Here is a 12,781-nt window from a genome sequence, read left to right on the forward strand (position 1 = left end):
TTTTCTTTTTGCCTATTTTTAGGGTACCTATGTCTTCCTCCCATCCTCGGTTTGTTTCTCATTAGAGGGGCTTATCACCTATTGGAGCTGTTGGTTCATCTGTTTGAGAGAGCGACCTCAGCTTTCTGACATACTGCTTTTTCTTACTTTTAGGGTAGGAGCGAGGTTCTCTTATGGTTTGAGTTTATACTAGTTTTCTCCTTTTCTGTTTTTGTAGCTACCTTCTCCAGTAGTGAGGAACCAGGCTCACATCCTTAATGTGTAGACTCATTTGACCAACCCCCCATATGTAACGAACCTCTTATCACTGTCACCATCCTCTGCCACTTGCAGATACCATCTTACCCCATTCAGGCTGATACCTGATACTAGGCCACTGAAGTGTCTGGATGCTATCTTCCAATCCTGTGCTTAATCCCACCGTTGGATCCCTTCCCTTTCCCACTTAGGCTCCAGCACCCTGTTCTAGACTCTCCTGTGGGGGTGCACTCAGAACTGTGCTTGGGCTTTGACTCCCCACTCTGGGCTGCCTCATGTGGATGCCCTCCTCACCCTGACTGGGCTCCAGCATGTACTCCAGGCCATCCCTCCACCCCAGACTTCACTCTGGCCCGCCTAATGGCTGTAGGACTGATTCGTGCAAGAAGGGAAGGAGAAAGAGGAAGGCTTATGCACTTCTATAAGAAAAGACTGAGTTTCTGAGTTAATAAACATCCTTTAGTGTAAATAAACTAATAAATATATTTTAAGCATTGTATTTTGTCTTTCCAACAGGTTATGAAGTTCATGGGATGGAAAAAATACCAGAAGAAGGACCAGCACTTATCATTTTTTATCATGGAGCTATTCCTATAGATTTTTACTACTTCATGGCTAAAATTTTTATCCACAAAGGCAGAACTTGCCGTGTAGTAGCTGATCACTTTGTCTTTAAAATCCCAGGTAAACTTTGACTGTAGATAGTGATATAAAAATGTTTAATTAACATGATCAAATTATATTAAATTTTGTATCCTTGAGCTCTCTAGTACCATTTGGAAAAGATTTTTGCCTTTTTAGGGTAACACACTTAGCTCTAATATCTAATAATGCTCTTTAGGTAATGTATCTAAATATAAAAACATTATGGTCAAAAATGTTATCTAATTTTTTTTTCTTTATTAATAGGTATTTAGTCATTTTTCTAAGTTAAATGCTAAACTTCCAATTAAAAAAATAAATTGTAACTTTTGCCATGTAATTAATTTATATTTTGGTATAGAGGGTAGTTGATTTTTCATATGATGAATTTCTCAATGAGATACTGATTTTTTGGAGTTTAACTTCAGAGTAATTAAAGTTTGATTACTGTCTGTATTATAGCAAATCAAAATTATTTAAAAAAATCAACCAGGATATATTTTGTCTTCATATAATAATATTGCTTCAGAAATCCTATCCTAAAGAATCTGTATGTCTTTATCATACTTGACTTGCCTGCTAGACTTACAACTCTTAAAATTAAGGAATATATTCTCCTTTCTGTTCATAAATGCTTTATACCTTTTAAAAAGATTAGTTAACCAAATGGTTTCAGATAGTTTTTAAAAAGCCATTCTAAAACTCATTGGTAATAAATCTTATTTTCTTTTGTCACTGAATCACCAGAAATAAGTCAACAAAGCTGATAGCATGTCCTTTAGAATAATAAAAGCCAAAGCCACCCATCAACCAGAGAGACAGATACCAAACAGTGAATTAAATAACAATCTATTCAGTGCCTTTCATAGACATGGTTAATGTTTTGGGTATCCTTGTGTCTGATTAAACTAAATTGGCTAGAAAAGATTTCTCTTTAGAAAGGAATATGATCACTTTATAATAAATTTGCAAACTAGAGAAAAGGAAAACATCATTATAATCTTACTACCCTTATATAACCAGTTACATTTTTATTTATTATACATCATTTTTAATTTGTATATTTTTACATGTTATGTAAACTCTTTTGTGTTTTTTGAAAAAATAGATAGTATTAGCACTAACATTTTACCTTGCTTTATAAAGAATAGTTTTAATGTATGACTAAAATATTTATTGACTAGTTTTCTCTTACAGGTTGCTTCCATTTTTTTCTTTTTATACATAATACGATGTGAATATTTTTATTTAGCACTTGGTTTTTAAAGAGATTTCTCCTTTATGATCTTGTAATTTATGAAACCTATTATGAAAATGCATCCAGTTAAGTCAGTGAGCTTTTAATATAATATGTGGTGAATATTATTTGAATCTTAATAATTTTTATAACCTTGCTTCAGATCCTTAAAACTGTGAGAAGTTTGGTTAGTCTGCACAGTTTCACTACTCATATTTCCCATTCTCAAAAGTAATGTATTATACTAACATCAGTCCTCAGAAGTTCCAGTTTAGTATTTGGTTAAAGTAGTTAATTACTGATAGGATTATTTCTTTCATCCATAAATAATTGTGCTTTGAAAAACTGTATCATATTAAGACTTGGAATTAGCTGTAACTGAATTAAATACTCACTTCATTAAAAACTCAATGATTTTGCTGTTATTTTTGATTTAACAAATTAATTATGGGATTAACATCATCTTACTTTTAATTTCAATAGATGTGTTATGGCTTGCCAATTTTGGTAGGGCTAAGTATAGTCAGATTTACATTCTCTTGAGTGATTCTTTTTCTTATAGGGTTGAAGGAAGATTAGATTTGTGATTGCTGATGGGATATCATTTCTGATTGCTGTAATAAATACTATAGACAGTGTTTGGCTCTGAGATGCAGTGGAAGGAGCTTTGGACTAGACATACCCGGACTGGAATCTCTGCCCTGCCATTTGCTAGGTGTGTGACTTTGAGCAAGATACTTATCCTCTGAACCAACTTCTTTGTCTGTAAAATGGGGATCAGAATCCCTGTTTTCCAAGGATTTTGTGAGTTTTAATTCACAGTTTGAATATGCACTGTAACCCGAGTAGTAGGTGATCACTGAGGAGATTATCAATAGGAGGTGATCAATAAGGCTTAGCTATTACTTTATCAGCAATATTAATCTTATCCAAACCTTAAGAGTTCTTGTTGACTAAAAAAAAGAAGTAAGAAAAGGAGTTTACTGATTGAAGTATAGATAATTTATGTAGGTTGTAAAGATTTTTGTCTTGAAGAATTGGACGAGAAGTACTTAAGATATATCTTCATGCTAATGTTTTTTACAGGGTTTAGTTTATTACTTGATGTATTTTGTGCTCTACATGGACCAAGAGAAAAATGCGTTGAAATTCTGAGGAGCGGTCACTTGTTAGCTATTTCACCAGGTGGAGTTCGAGAAGCCCTAATTAGTGATGAAACCTACAACATCATTTGGGGTAATCGTAAAGGCTTCGCTCAGGTTGCAATTGATGCAAAAGTGGTGAGTTATATAAAACTAATTATTAAAGTAAAGCTAGGTTGAATTTAAAATCATTGCTTATGTAGTGGGCCAGAATATATAAGAATTTAGATACTTTAATTGCACTACTTAAAGATCAGTGTACATAACTCTTTGTAAGGTTAATGATAGAGAAATTTTCCTTGTGCTTGGGATGCCATCTTAAAAAAATTAATATGAAAATTTGGAAAATATCCATCCAAGTTTTATTTTAAAATTTCAAAATCCAGCTGCTTTTAATTAGATCTGTAAAATTTTTTGTATTCCTTCAGTTACATCTTTTTCAAAAGTATTTTCAGTTCTATGTATTTTAAGCCTTTGGTATGACTGAGTTGGCATATTTCAGTGATGGTTGTTGGTTGGTTTCATTGCAATTCTTTTATGTGACCAATTTGTATAATAATGGGACTTGAATACATAACTCCTGTTATTTTTTCAGCAAATGTGATCAGCTATCTGATAGTGTGAATAAAGATAAGAAATAGGTATTAGTGTAATTTAGATCTTTTAAAAAGATTTTATAAAAAAATTAGTCAATAAGATTAAGTGTTCCTCAGGGATCCACGGTGACTGTTCTACTTGGTAGACTGGAGAATACGAATGCCATTTTGTCCTTTTCTTTGCATTGGAAAGTAATTCTCAACTTTTTGGTCTCCATATTATAATTTATCCTATGAAACATTTATTTATTACTTATGGAATGTTTCTTCTTTGTTTTCTGTTTTCATTTTAGATTGTCTGTTGGAAAAAGAAATGGTAGTGCCTTTGACAGGATGGTGTTCTTTTTCCAGGCCAATTAGTTAGAGACTGTTGCCAATACTTTCATGTCTCAGTTTTTTTGTGTACCCTTTGCTGCTATATAGAGACCATTATGCACCTTTAGCTTACCTGTTCATCTTACAAATATAGGATTAAAAAGGAAGAGTTTATGGATGACTCATTCTAACCCAAGACCAGTATTTGGGAAAAAATGGAAATTTTCTTTTTGGAAAAAAAATGGAAATTTCCTTTTTTTTTTAACTGCAGAGTTAAAATAAAATGTGTCAAACTTTATTCTCTCCTGTACACATGTACATGTAACTACTAAAAGTAATTGCTGTAGTGCTTTAGTAATGTGATCCCAGAATAAGAGTTAATGTACTTGTCCAAGTGTTTAACTATAGACAACATAAAAATTTAAACATTATTGTCCTACAGTAAATTATAAGCTCCCTAAGGACAAGATCATCTTTTTATATTCTGAGTCCTTAGTACAGTGACTAGCACTTAGTAGGCTATTTGAATTAAATTAAATTGATTATTTTAACATAATATTAAACACTACTAGAAAGGGACATTTGGAATTTAACTTACGTTAATAGTATTAGTGATACAGAAAATTAATTCATAGCACATTTTATTTCTCAGAGTCTTAAGCACTGATTATAAAAATTTTAGAATATATGAGAAAGTACAAAAGGATATATGCACCATTGTACAAAAATTAAGGGTAATGAAAGTAATGTCTGTTAAAGCTGTGATAAAAGCTAAAACCCTAATCAAAGATAGTTTAATTTTCAGGTTTATATTTGAAAGGATTATTTCTCCTGAAGTTTTAAGGTGAAAATCACAAAAGTAGGTTTGGAATTATATAAATTGATCATGAGATTCCAATTTCTCATCCTTAACCTCACAGATTTAAGGAACATTTCCTGGAAGAAGGCTGGAAAGAAAGAAATTATAGAGAGAAAGGAACTATTATTTTCAATCTTTGATAGAGTTTCTAGATAATTAAGATAATCTAGATAATTTAAGGTTTTTGTATGAAACTTAAGAACATTTTATAAACATCTTTTGTAAGTTTTAAGTCAGAAATCTTTACCATTGTTGATTTACAGGTAGCATTGTACATTTGATAACTATTGTACCACCCCAACCTTTTGTAGTGCTTTTAAAAGGCTTTATGTCGGTACTCCTGTACATTAAGTAGGTGACATATATAATTATTCCGATGTTACAGATGAGGAAACTCAGGTACAGAGAGATGAAGGGATGGAGGGATCGGGTCATACAGCAAGGCAGAAGCAGAGCAGAACATACAGTTCAGGACCGCAGGCAACCGCGGCTGTTGCCATCCCTGACTGCATTTCACAGTGAGTCTGCTGACCTTGAGATTAGAGGCACCTTCCAGATACATGAGGGAGCATTTTTAACCATATATAGAGATAGTCGTAAATGGTACAAGTGTCCAATCTGGAAAACCCCTTCATGGTCCTCACAGAATTATCATAAACTATCATAAACACAAAATTATCATAAAGTAAAAATTTAAGACTGTTGGAGGAATAATTACATTTAAATTGTAACATGGTAACAAATTAAAGTGAAAAAATCTAGATTTTCAATGCAAGTTCACACAATATTGGTAAAAAAATGTTTAAGGTTTTCTGAAAGTTACAGGCTTTTTAATGTAATTTAAGTCACTTACTTTATGAAATTCCTGAGAATTTTTAGGTAACTTCATATCTAAATAAGTTGGAAAAATATTAGCCCATTTACTCAGCTTGGAAAAACAAGTGATGTAAAAGAAAATAACATTTGTCTTAATAAAATTGTTTATATGTATTATATCAGTCTAAAAAATAACCTTTGAGATAGTGTAATTATTATTATTCCCACTTTATATATGAAGAACCTGAAGAATAAACGTGGTAAATAACTTGTCCAGTGGTGCTCACTTATTTTTAGGGGCAAAGTTTAGACTCTAAGACCATTTTAAACTAATGCCCCAAGAATAGTTTTAACAAGATACACATTCTCTTTCTCTTTCACACATGTACATTCACGTACATAAGGAGACACATGTATGCATGCAAACAATTTAATTCCAGGTTACTTATGCCAATACCTTGTATGCATTAGGTATATAAGAAAAGGAATGAATAATTGTACTACAGTATCAAGTTGTTATAAAGTAATGCTTATAACTTTAAGGCTGTTAGCTTGAATGCAAATATAGAAACTATATGGCCAGACTATAGCCTGGAATACTGAGTCTGCTAGGGTGAGCATTTTCCTTCTTAATAGGTTCTAGATTTATCGAGCTTCTGGAGAGTAAGCTATTTAAAGGGTGGTATGTACCCTGAAGAGTTTTCATAAAGTGTATGCTTCAGTATGAATCTAGGGGTTCATGCTAGTCAGTAGACATAAATCCCGCAGTACTGGTCAGAGAAGACAAAGGATGTATTATGAGCCATGAGATTTGTGTTTCTTCTTGGGCATTTTATGTTCTCAACTCTAAAGACATTTTATAATTCTTTTAAAAAAGTTAGAATGTCAGCAGTCACTATTTCACAAAACTAGTGTTGGCTTCCTAGATCATAATCTGAATTTTGTACAAAAGAGTCAGTGTACTTTGTTTTATGTTTTAGCTTTGTGAATTAACACCATGAGACTTTTAAATTCTTCCGTCAGAGTTCCTTTCTTTACCTGACTTCTTTTTTCCAAACTGTTTTAAGATTGCTGCCTATTTCCAACACTTTGTATTCAGAGAATACAAACTGCTTCATTATGTGCGATGTCTCTCTGTCCCATGTCTTCATTCTTTCGTTAATTAATTCATCCATCACACTTTGTTTTAGCACCTAGTCTGTTCCAGGCACTATTCCAGGTGCTGGGGATATAGCTGTAAACAAAACAGTGTGTCCTTCTGGTGAGGGGAGAAATACACTAAATAAATGACCAGCAGTTCTATGTGAGTTAATAAGTTTAATGAAGAAAGCTATACCTGAGTCCCTTTCCTTTAGTCCACCATATTTAATGTTTTCCACAACTGAATAAGGATGGCTTTTTAAATGTCAGCTTATTTAAATATCTCAAACCCTGCTCACCAGGGCAGGTAACTCTGTATTAGGCAAATACTGATGGTAGAATGTAAGTAAAGTGATTCTGTTTTTTCAATTCTAAAATGTCATTTAATTCAGTGTATTTTGTGAGCATTTTAAAGTGTTCTTATTCAATTTTTTATCTACTTCAGTTTCACCATCGTTCTATCTCCTTATATGATCCTTTGCCACTTCATTGTTTTAGGACATTTGATTAAGGTCTCCATTTAAAAAATCATACTTAATCACAGATGTTCATGGAATAATAAAAACCATGAACTTGTGAGCAGAAATCCTTTAATATTAATGATAAAAGGAATTTTTATATATTAATTTTCCTTTTTTTTTGCAGTGGGTCTTATACTTTTCATTGATGTTCAACATTTTTAGATTTAATAATCTCAGGAAAAAATAGTGTTTTGGTGGTTGCATGACAGCATCTTTCCAAAACCTGTCATTTGAATTTATATAAATTTCCCCATAGAGGGAATATCTGCCTTGTAACTTTTTCTCCAGTGAGCATACTATTCAGTGGACCACTAAAATCAAATTAATTTACCACATTAATTTTATTTAATGAAATTAATGATTACTGTAATCTTTATTTTGAATTTCAAGAGTTTATGTGGAAAGGATAGGAAAGTTTGTAAGTGAAATATTATATATTGCCACTAGAGGGTAGTGTTTCCAATTTTTGTTTTTACAAATGATCAAGTTAAATTTAGTCTAAATAAATCACACTGGTGATAAAAGTATACCTTTATTTTAAAAATACCTCATTTTCATAATCTTGAACAAGCCCTCAAAAGTTTGCATTATTGACTCAATGGAGATATTGAATGGATCAATATATTTAATTTTTTAATTCAAATTCTCTCTTCAGCCCATTATTCCTATGTTTACACAAAATATTCGAGAAGGATTTAGATCACTTGGAGGAACAAGTAAGTTCTGGTTCATACGGTTTTTCTAATTATAATGTAATATTCAGAATATAATCTTCGAAATACTTGGGCTTTCGAACCCTATAAGAAATTCTTTTGTATTATTACTTTAGATAATGGATATATATTTAGATGTTTTATTATTTACAGTCTGAATGATAACTGATTCTAACTAGTGGCAGTTCTTAGATGTTATATTTTTGTTAAGAGTCTTATATACATACTGAAGCTTATTTGTTTTGTGGGCTTCTTAAAATTACAGAGTGAGTTACCTAATTTCCTTAGTTGAGTCATGCTATTGAGGTTTTGAACAAATGTACCCATTACCCAGACTATCTTCCTAACTCACCACTGAAGAAGTTACAGCTTTAAAAATGGATGACAATATGATATTGAATTAAGATTAACGACCTAAGGATGTATCATCTGCTTTGGTTCATTTCTGTTACTTCTTGTTTTTTGCTTTTTATAATATTTTGAACCATGATACATTTATATTGTAAAGTTCTTTTTGTCTAATTTATGGATAACAAAATAAGCTTTGAGTGTAGTTACTGGAGTGATAACAATTAGAAGTGCTTTTTTTTTTTTTTTTGCAATATCTCTGTTGTTTTCTTTTTATTTTGAAATTTTCAGTTTGTTTTTATACCCTGTGGTATATCCCCATAACTATATTATTCCTGTCCACATACAAATCCCCTCTTAAAGAACTTTAAACCTTTATTGCTTCTTTTATGTGTAATGTTGGTATGTTGTTGATATTCTATTACGTTTTTTAGGTGTTAACATTCACCCCCCCCTTTTTTTTCCAAATTTAAGCTGGAAAGGCAGATTGATGTGATGTTAGCTGTTGCTATAGAATTGTTCTTCTAATTTTCTCTCAGGTTATTTCTTCAGAATTTAAGTTGCATAACAAAATTATTCCCAATTTTGTTTCTTTAATTATAAAGTGGTTTAAAAATTACTTGTGACTGCTTTTTTGACTTTCTTTTTTACTTAATCCCCCAGTTTATTTTACATTATTGCCACTTTTGATTTTGCTAGGTTTCATACTTGGTCATTAGCATTAGTAATTCTTTGCTACTTTTTGCATTTTTCTTAATTTACAATAATTTTTTTTTACCAATTTATTGGTGTATTTTAGTTTCATGTTTATGTGAATTTATCTTATGCTTTTTCTTTTCTTTTATTCATAGAAGCCTGTATTTGTGAGTCTCTAGACTTTTTAGCTTCTAGCTTTTGGTTGCAATCTTTATCCTCAGTTCTGTAATAATAGTAATTGGTTTGCCTTTTAAAATTCTCATATTTTTAAAAGTTCATTTTTTAAAAAATAAACCTTATTTTGGGGGGCATTTTTAGGTTCACAGAAAAATTGAGTGGCAGTACAAAGAGTACCCATAAAGCTTCTCACCACCTTCTGATTTCTCCTATTATTAACATCTTACATTAATGTGCTACATTTGTTAGAATTGATGAAAAGCTCATCTTTAAAATATATACATATTGTATTAATTATTGGGAGGTGATACTGTTTGCTACCTTCTTCTAAGTCTCACATTATTAATTATTAATTTTAAAATTTACAGTTGCTCAGAATATTTAACCAATTAAAATAATTTTGTTTACTTTAAAACAGGGCTGTTTAGGTGGCTTTATGAAAAATTCCGCTATCCATTTGCTCCAATGTATGGCGGTTTTCCAGTGAAATTACGTACCTATTTAGGTGATCCTATTCCCTATGATCCAAAGATAACAGCAGAAGAATTAGCTGAGAAGGTAAATTATTCTTTTTTTTTCTTAGTCTTTGAACAGATTTTTACTTTCAATTATTGCATTAAAAATGAATTCATTCATTCTACAGATATGTTTCGATCAGTGGTTCTTTTTTCCCCAAGGGACATTTGGCAGTGTCTCAAGATGTTAAGTTATTGTCATGACAGGCAGGTCCTGGGAGGTGGTGGGGCCATGGGCTTGTAGTGAGTAGAGGACAGGGATGCTACTTCTTACCATGCACAGGACAGCTCCCCACAACAGAGAACCACTCATTTTAAAATGTCACAAGTGCTAAGAGGTTGGGGCTCTTGGCACTGGTAATTAAAAAGTTTCATAAGTGATGTCCAGAAGAAAGAGTTGATCTCCATGAAAGGAAAGTGTTGTTCTTGTTTGATAGAAATATCCTGGCAGGAAAGTGGAGTAGTTTTTTAAGAGTGTGGGTTATGAAATCAGATTGTTCCTAGCTCCACCCCGTGTGTGCTGTGTGACCTCAGGGAGTCCACAGCTTACTCTGTTAGTCTGCAGAACATGGAAGAGAATATTTGTTTATTTTATTTTTTTAGTTTTTAGAGAGAGAGAGAGTGTGTGCAATAAACGGTGGGAGGGGCTGTGGGAGGGGCAGAGGGAGAGAGAAAATCCCAAGCGGGCTCCATGCCCAACATGGATGGAGCCTGACACAGGACTCAGTCTCACGACCCTGAATCATGACCACTCACAGCTGTCTCTGAGGATTTACATGAGATTATACATATTCATTGTTTGGAAGAGGGAGGGGTATATAGTAAGTGCTCTGCGAATGCTGGGTGTTAACATTATTAACAAAAGTGAATACCATTACTCTAGGAACTTGCAGTCCAGCAGGGGAACTGAATAACTAAATCAGTGTTTATATGGTGATGCACTAACCACAGTGGTGTGCTTGCAGAAGGTTTCTTACTCTGGGTGTTACTAACATGTTGTCATGGAAGCCTGTCCTGTGTGCCATACGGGGCTTACCACCCTCTGTGGCCTCTCCTCACTAGATGCTGGTAGCACTCCCATCCTCACCCCTCACTCATTGTGATAATGAAGAAATGTGTCTAGACCTTTTCATGTAACACCCAGTGGGGCAAGATCCCGCCTGAGAACTGCTGTCTTTGGGTATTATGGAAGCACAAAGGAAAGATACCCAAATTAGATCAAGGGTACCTCCTTGGGAGAGGTGATGGCTGAATTCAGTTTGGAAATACAAGGAATTAGCTGGACAGAGAGTAATGAGGTAGAGGAAACTAAATGTATAAATGGATGGCAATATGACAGCATAAAATCTTTGTGGAATTGCGGGCAGTTTTGTATAGCCAGAAGGGTATATATTATGGGAGATGAAGCTAGAAACACAGGACAGGTCTGGACAATCATGGCCTACAGTTGATTTTGTTTCCTAAAAGCTAGGTCAGGGGCGGGGTGTCGTGGTCTTGAAAATAGGTGAACACTGTGATAGATCTGCATTTTCAAAGATCACTGAAAGCAATATGGAGGCTGAATTTGAGTGAGACAGTAGAAACTCAAAGGGGTAAAAGACCGCTTTGTGAAGGAAAAAATAGGAAAAGCTTTCTGGAATGAGGGCGTTTGTGATGGGTCTTGAAAGAAAGATGTGATTTGGACATGTGGACTTGGGGTTGGAGGAAGAGTATGAATAAAGAAATGGTGATAGGAAAGTTGACCATATACCAGCAGTCTGAGGGGGTTAGAACACCAAGGTTGGGAAAGACTGCCTGATAAATTCTCCAGGAATTTTGCAAAACACATGAACATGTTGAAAGTTCTAAGAATCCCTGCAACAAAGAGGTCTCTTTAACTTTGTTTCAAAGCACATTTTCCTCTTCTCGCCTGACCAAAACCCTCTCCTTGTTTTTCGTTGAATAGCATTTAATAACAACTGTGGAAAAATAAACTTGGGGAATCACTAGCTTAGTGGGTGGGTTTGGTTGAGATGAAACTGGAAAAGTAAGTAGGTGCTATATTTTTAGGCCCTTAACTATCACACTAGGGAATTTGTCTACCAGATACATTTCAATTAGGATAGGCCTCTGTTTGGGAGTGGCTCATATCAGTTTCATTCAGAGTTATTTGGCAGAAGCAAGCAGATGTATAATCTGTTCCTCTACAGTGGTTTGTGAAGATGACTCTAGTAATTGTGATTACTTAGATACATATAAATATAAGTTCGCTTTTTAAGAGTGGAGGTTAGTCTACGAATTCTTGTGTCTCCAGTTCCCAGCACAGCATTCGGTATTTAATTAAATCACAATAAATGTTTGATGAATGAATGAATTACATAGTGATCTTTTTATCTACTTGAAAGGGAGAGCAAGGTGCAAATTTGAGAGATTTTACAGAGAGAAAATACCAGACTTGAAACCTAACTCTATAGCTACCTGCAGGATATGTATATATAGACTTATATGCATAGTTTTTGTTTTTTTTTTTTTAAAGATTTTATTTATTTATTTGAGAGAGAGCACAGGTGAGGGAGAAGGAGAAGCAGACTTCCCACTGAGCAGAGAGCCTGGCACAGGGCTCAGGGCTCAATCAATCCCAGGACCCTGAGATCATGACCTGAGCCAAAGGCAGATGCTTAACCAACTGAGCCACCCAGGCGCCCCTTCATAGGTAAAATTAAAATTAAAAAATATTGCACTGGAGTTTGGGAGAAAGGTCAGAATTGATGAATATTTAGAAGTTATCTGCATGAGATAGTTACTGAAGTCATGAGTTTTACAAAGC

The 12,781-nt window shown here is 33.6% G+C and overlaps 1 protein-coding gene across 3 annotated transcripts in view; it reads left to right on the forward strand.

The window, feature by feature from the left end:
- LOC111155443 (transmembrane protein 68) overlaps window positions 1-12,781 on the forward strand; it is a 44,896-nt gene that overhangs the window by 22,403 nt on the left and 9,712 nt on the right. For all 3 annotated transcript variants that reach the window (XM_022515603.1, XM_022515602.1, XM_022515604.1), the window contains 4 exons: window positions 775-942; window positions 3,224-3,417; window positions 8,182-8,242; window positions 9,879-10,018. In XM_022515603.1, the coding sequence (XP_022371311.1) occupies window positions 775-942; window positions 3,224-3,417; window positions 8,182-8,242; window positions 9,879-10,018 (563 nt within the window). The remainder of the gene's footprint in view (window positions 1-774; window positions 943-3,223; window positions 3,418-8,181; window positions 8,243-9,878; window positions 10,019-12,781) is intronic.

The sequence above is a fragment of the Enhydra lutris genome, unplaced genomic scaffold (genome assembly GCF_002288905.1).
Source record: "Enhydra lutris kenyoni isolate GAN:26980312 unplaced genomic scaffold, ASM228890v2 scaffoldscaffold41, whole genome shotgun sequence".
Taxonomy (NCBI): Eukaryota; Metazoa; Chordata; class Mammalia; order Carnivora; family Mustelidae; genus Enhydra; species Enhydra lutris.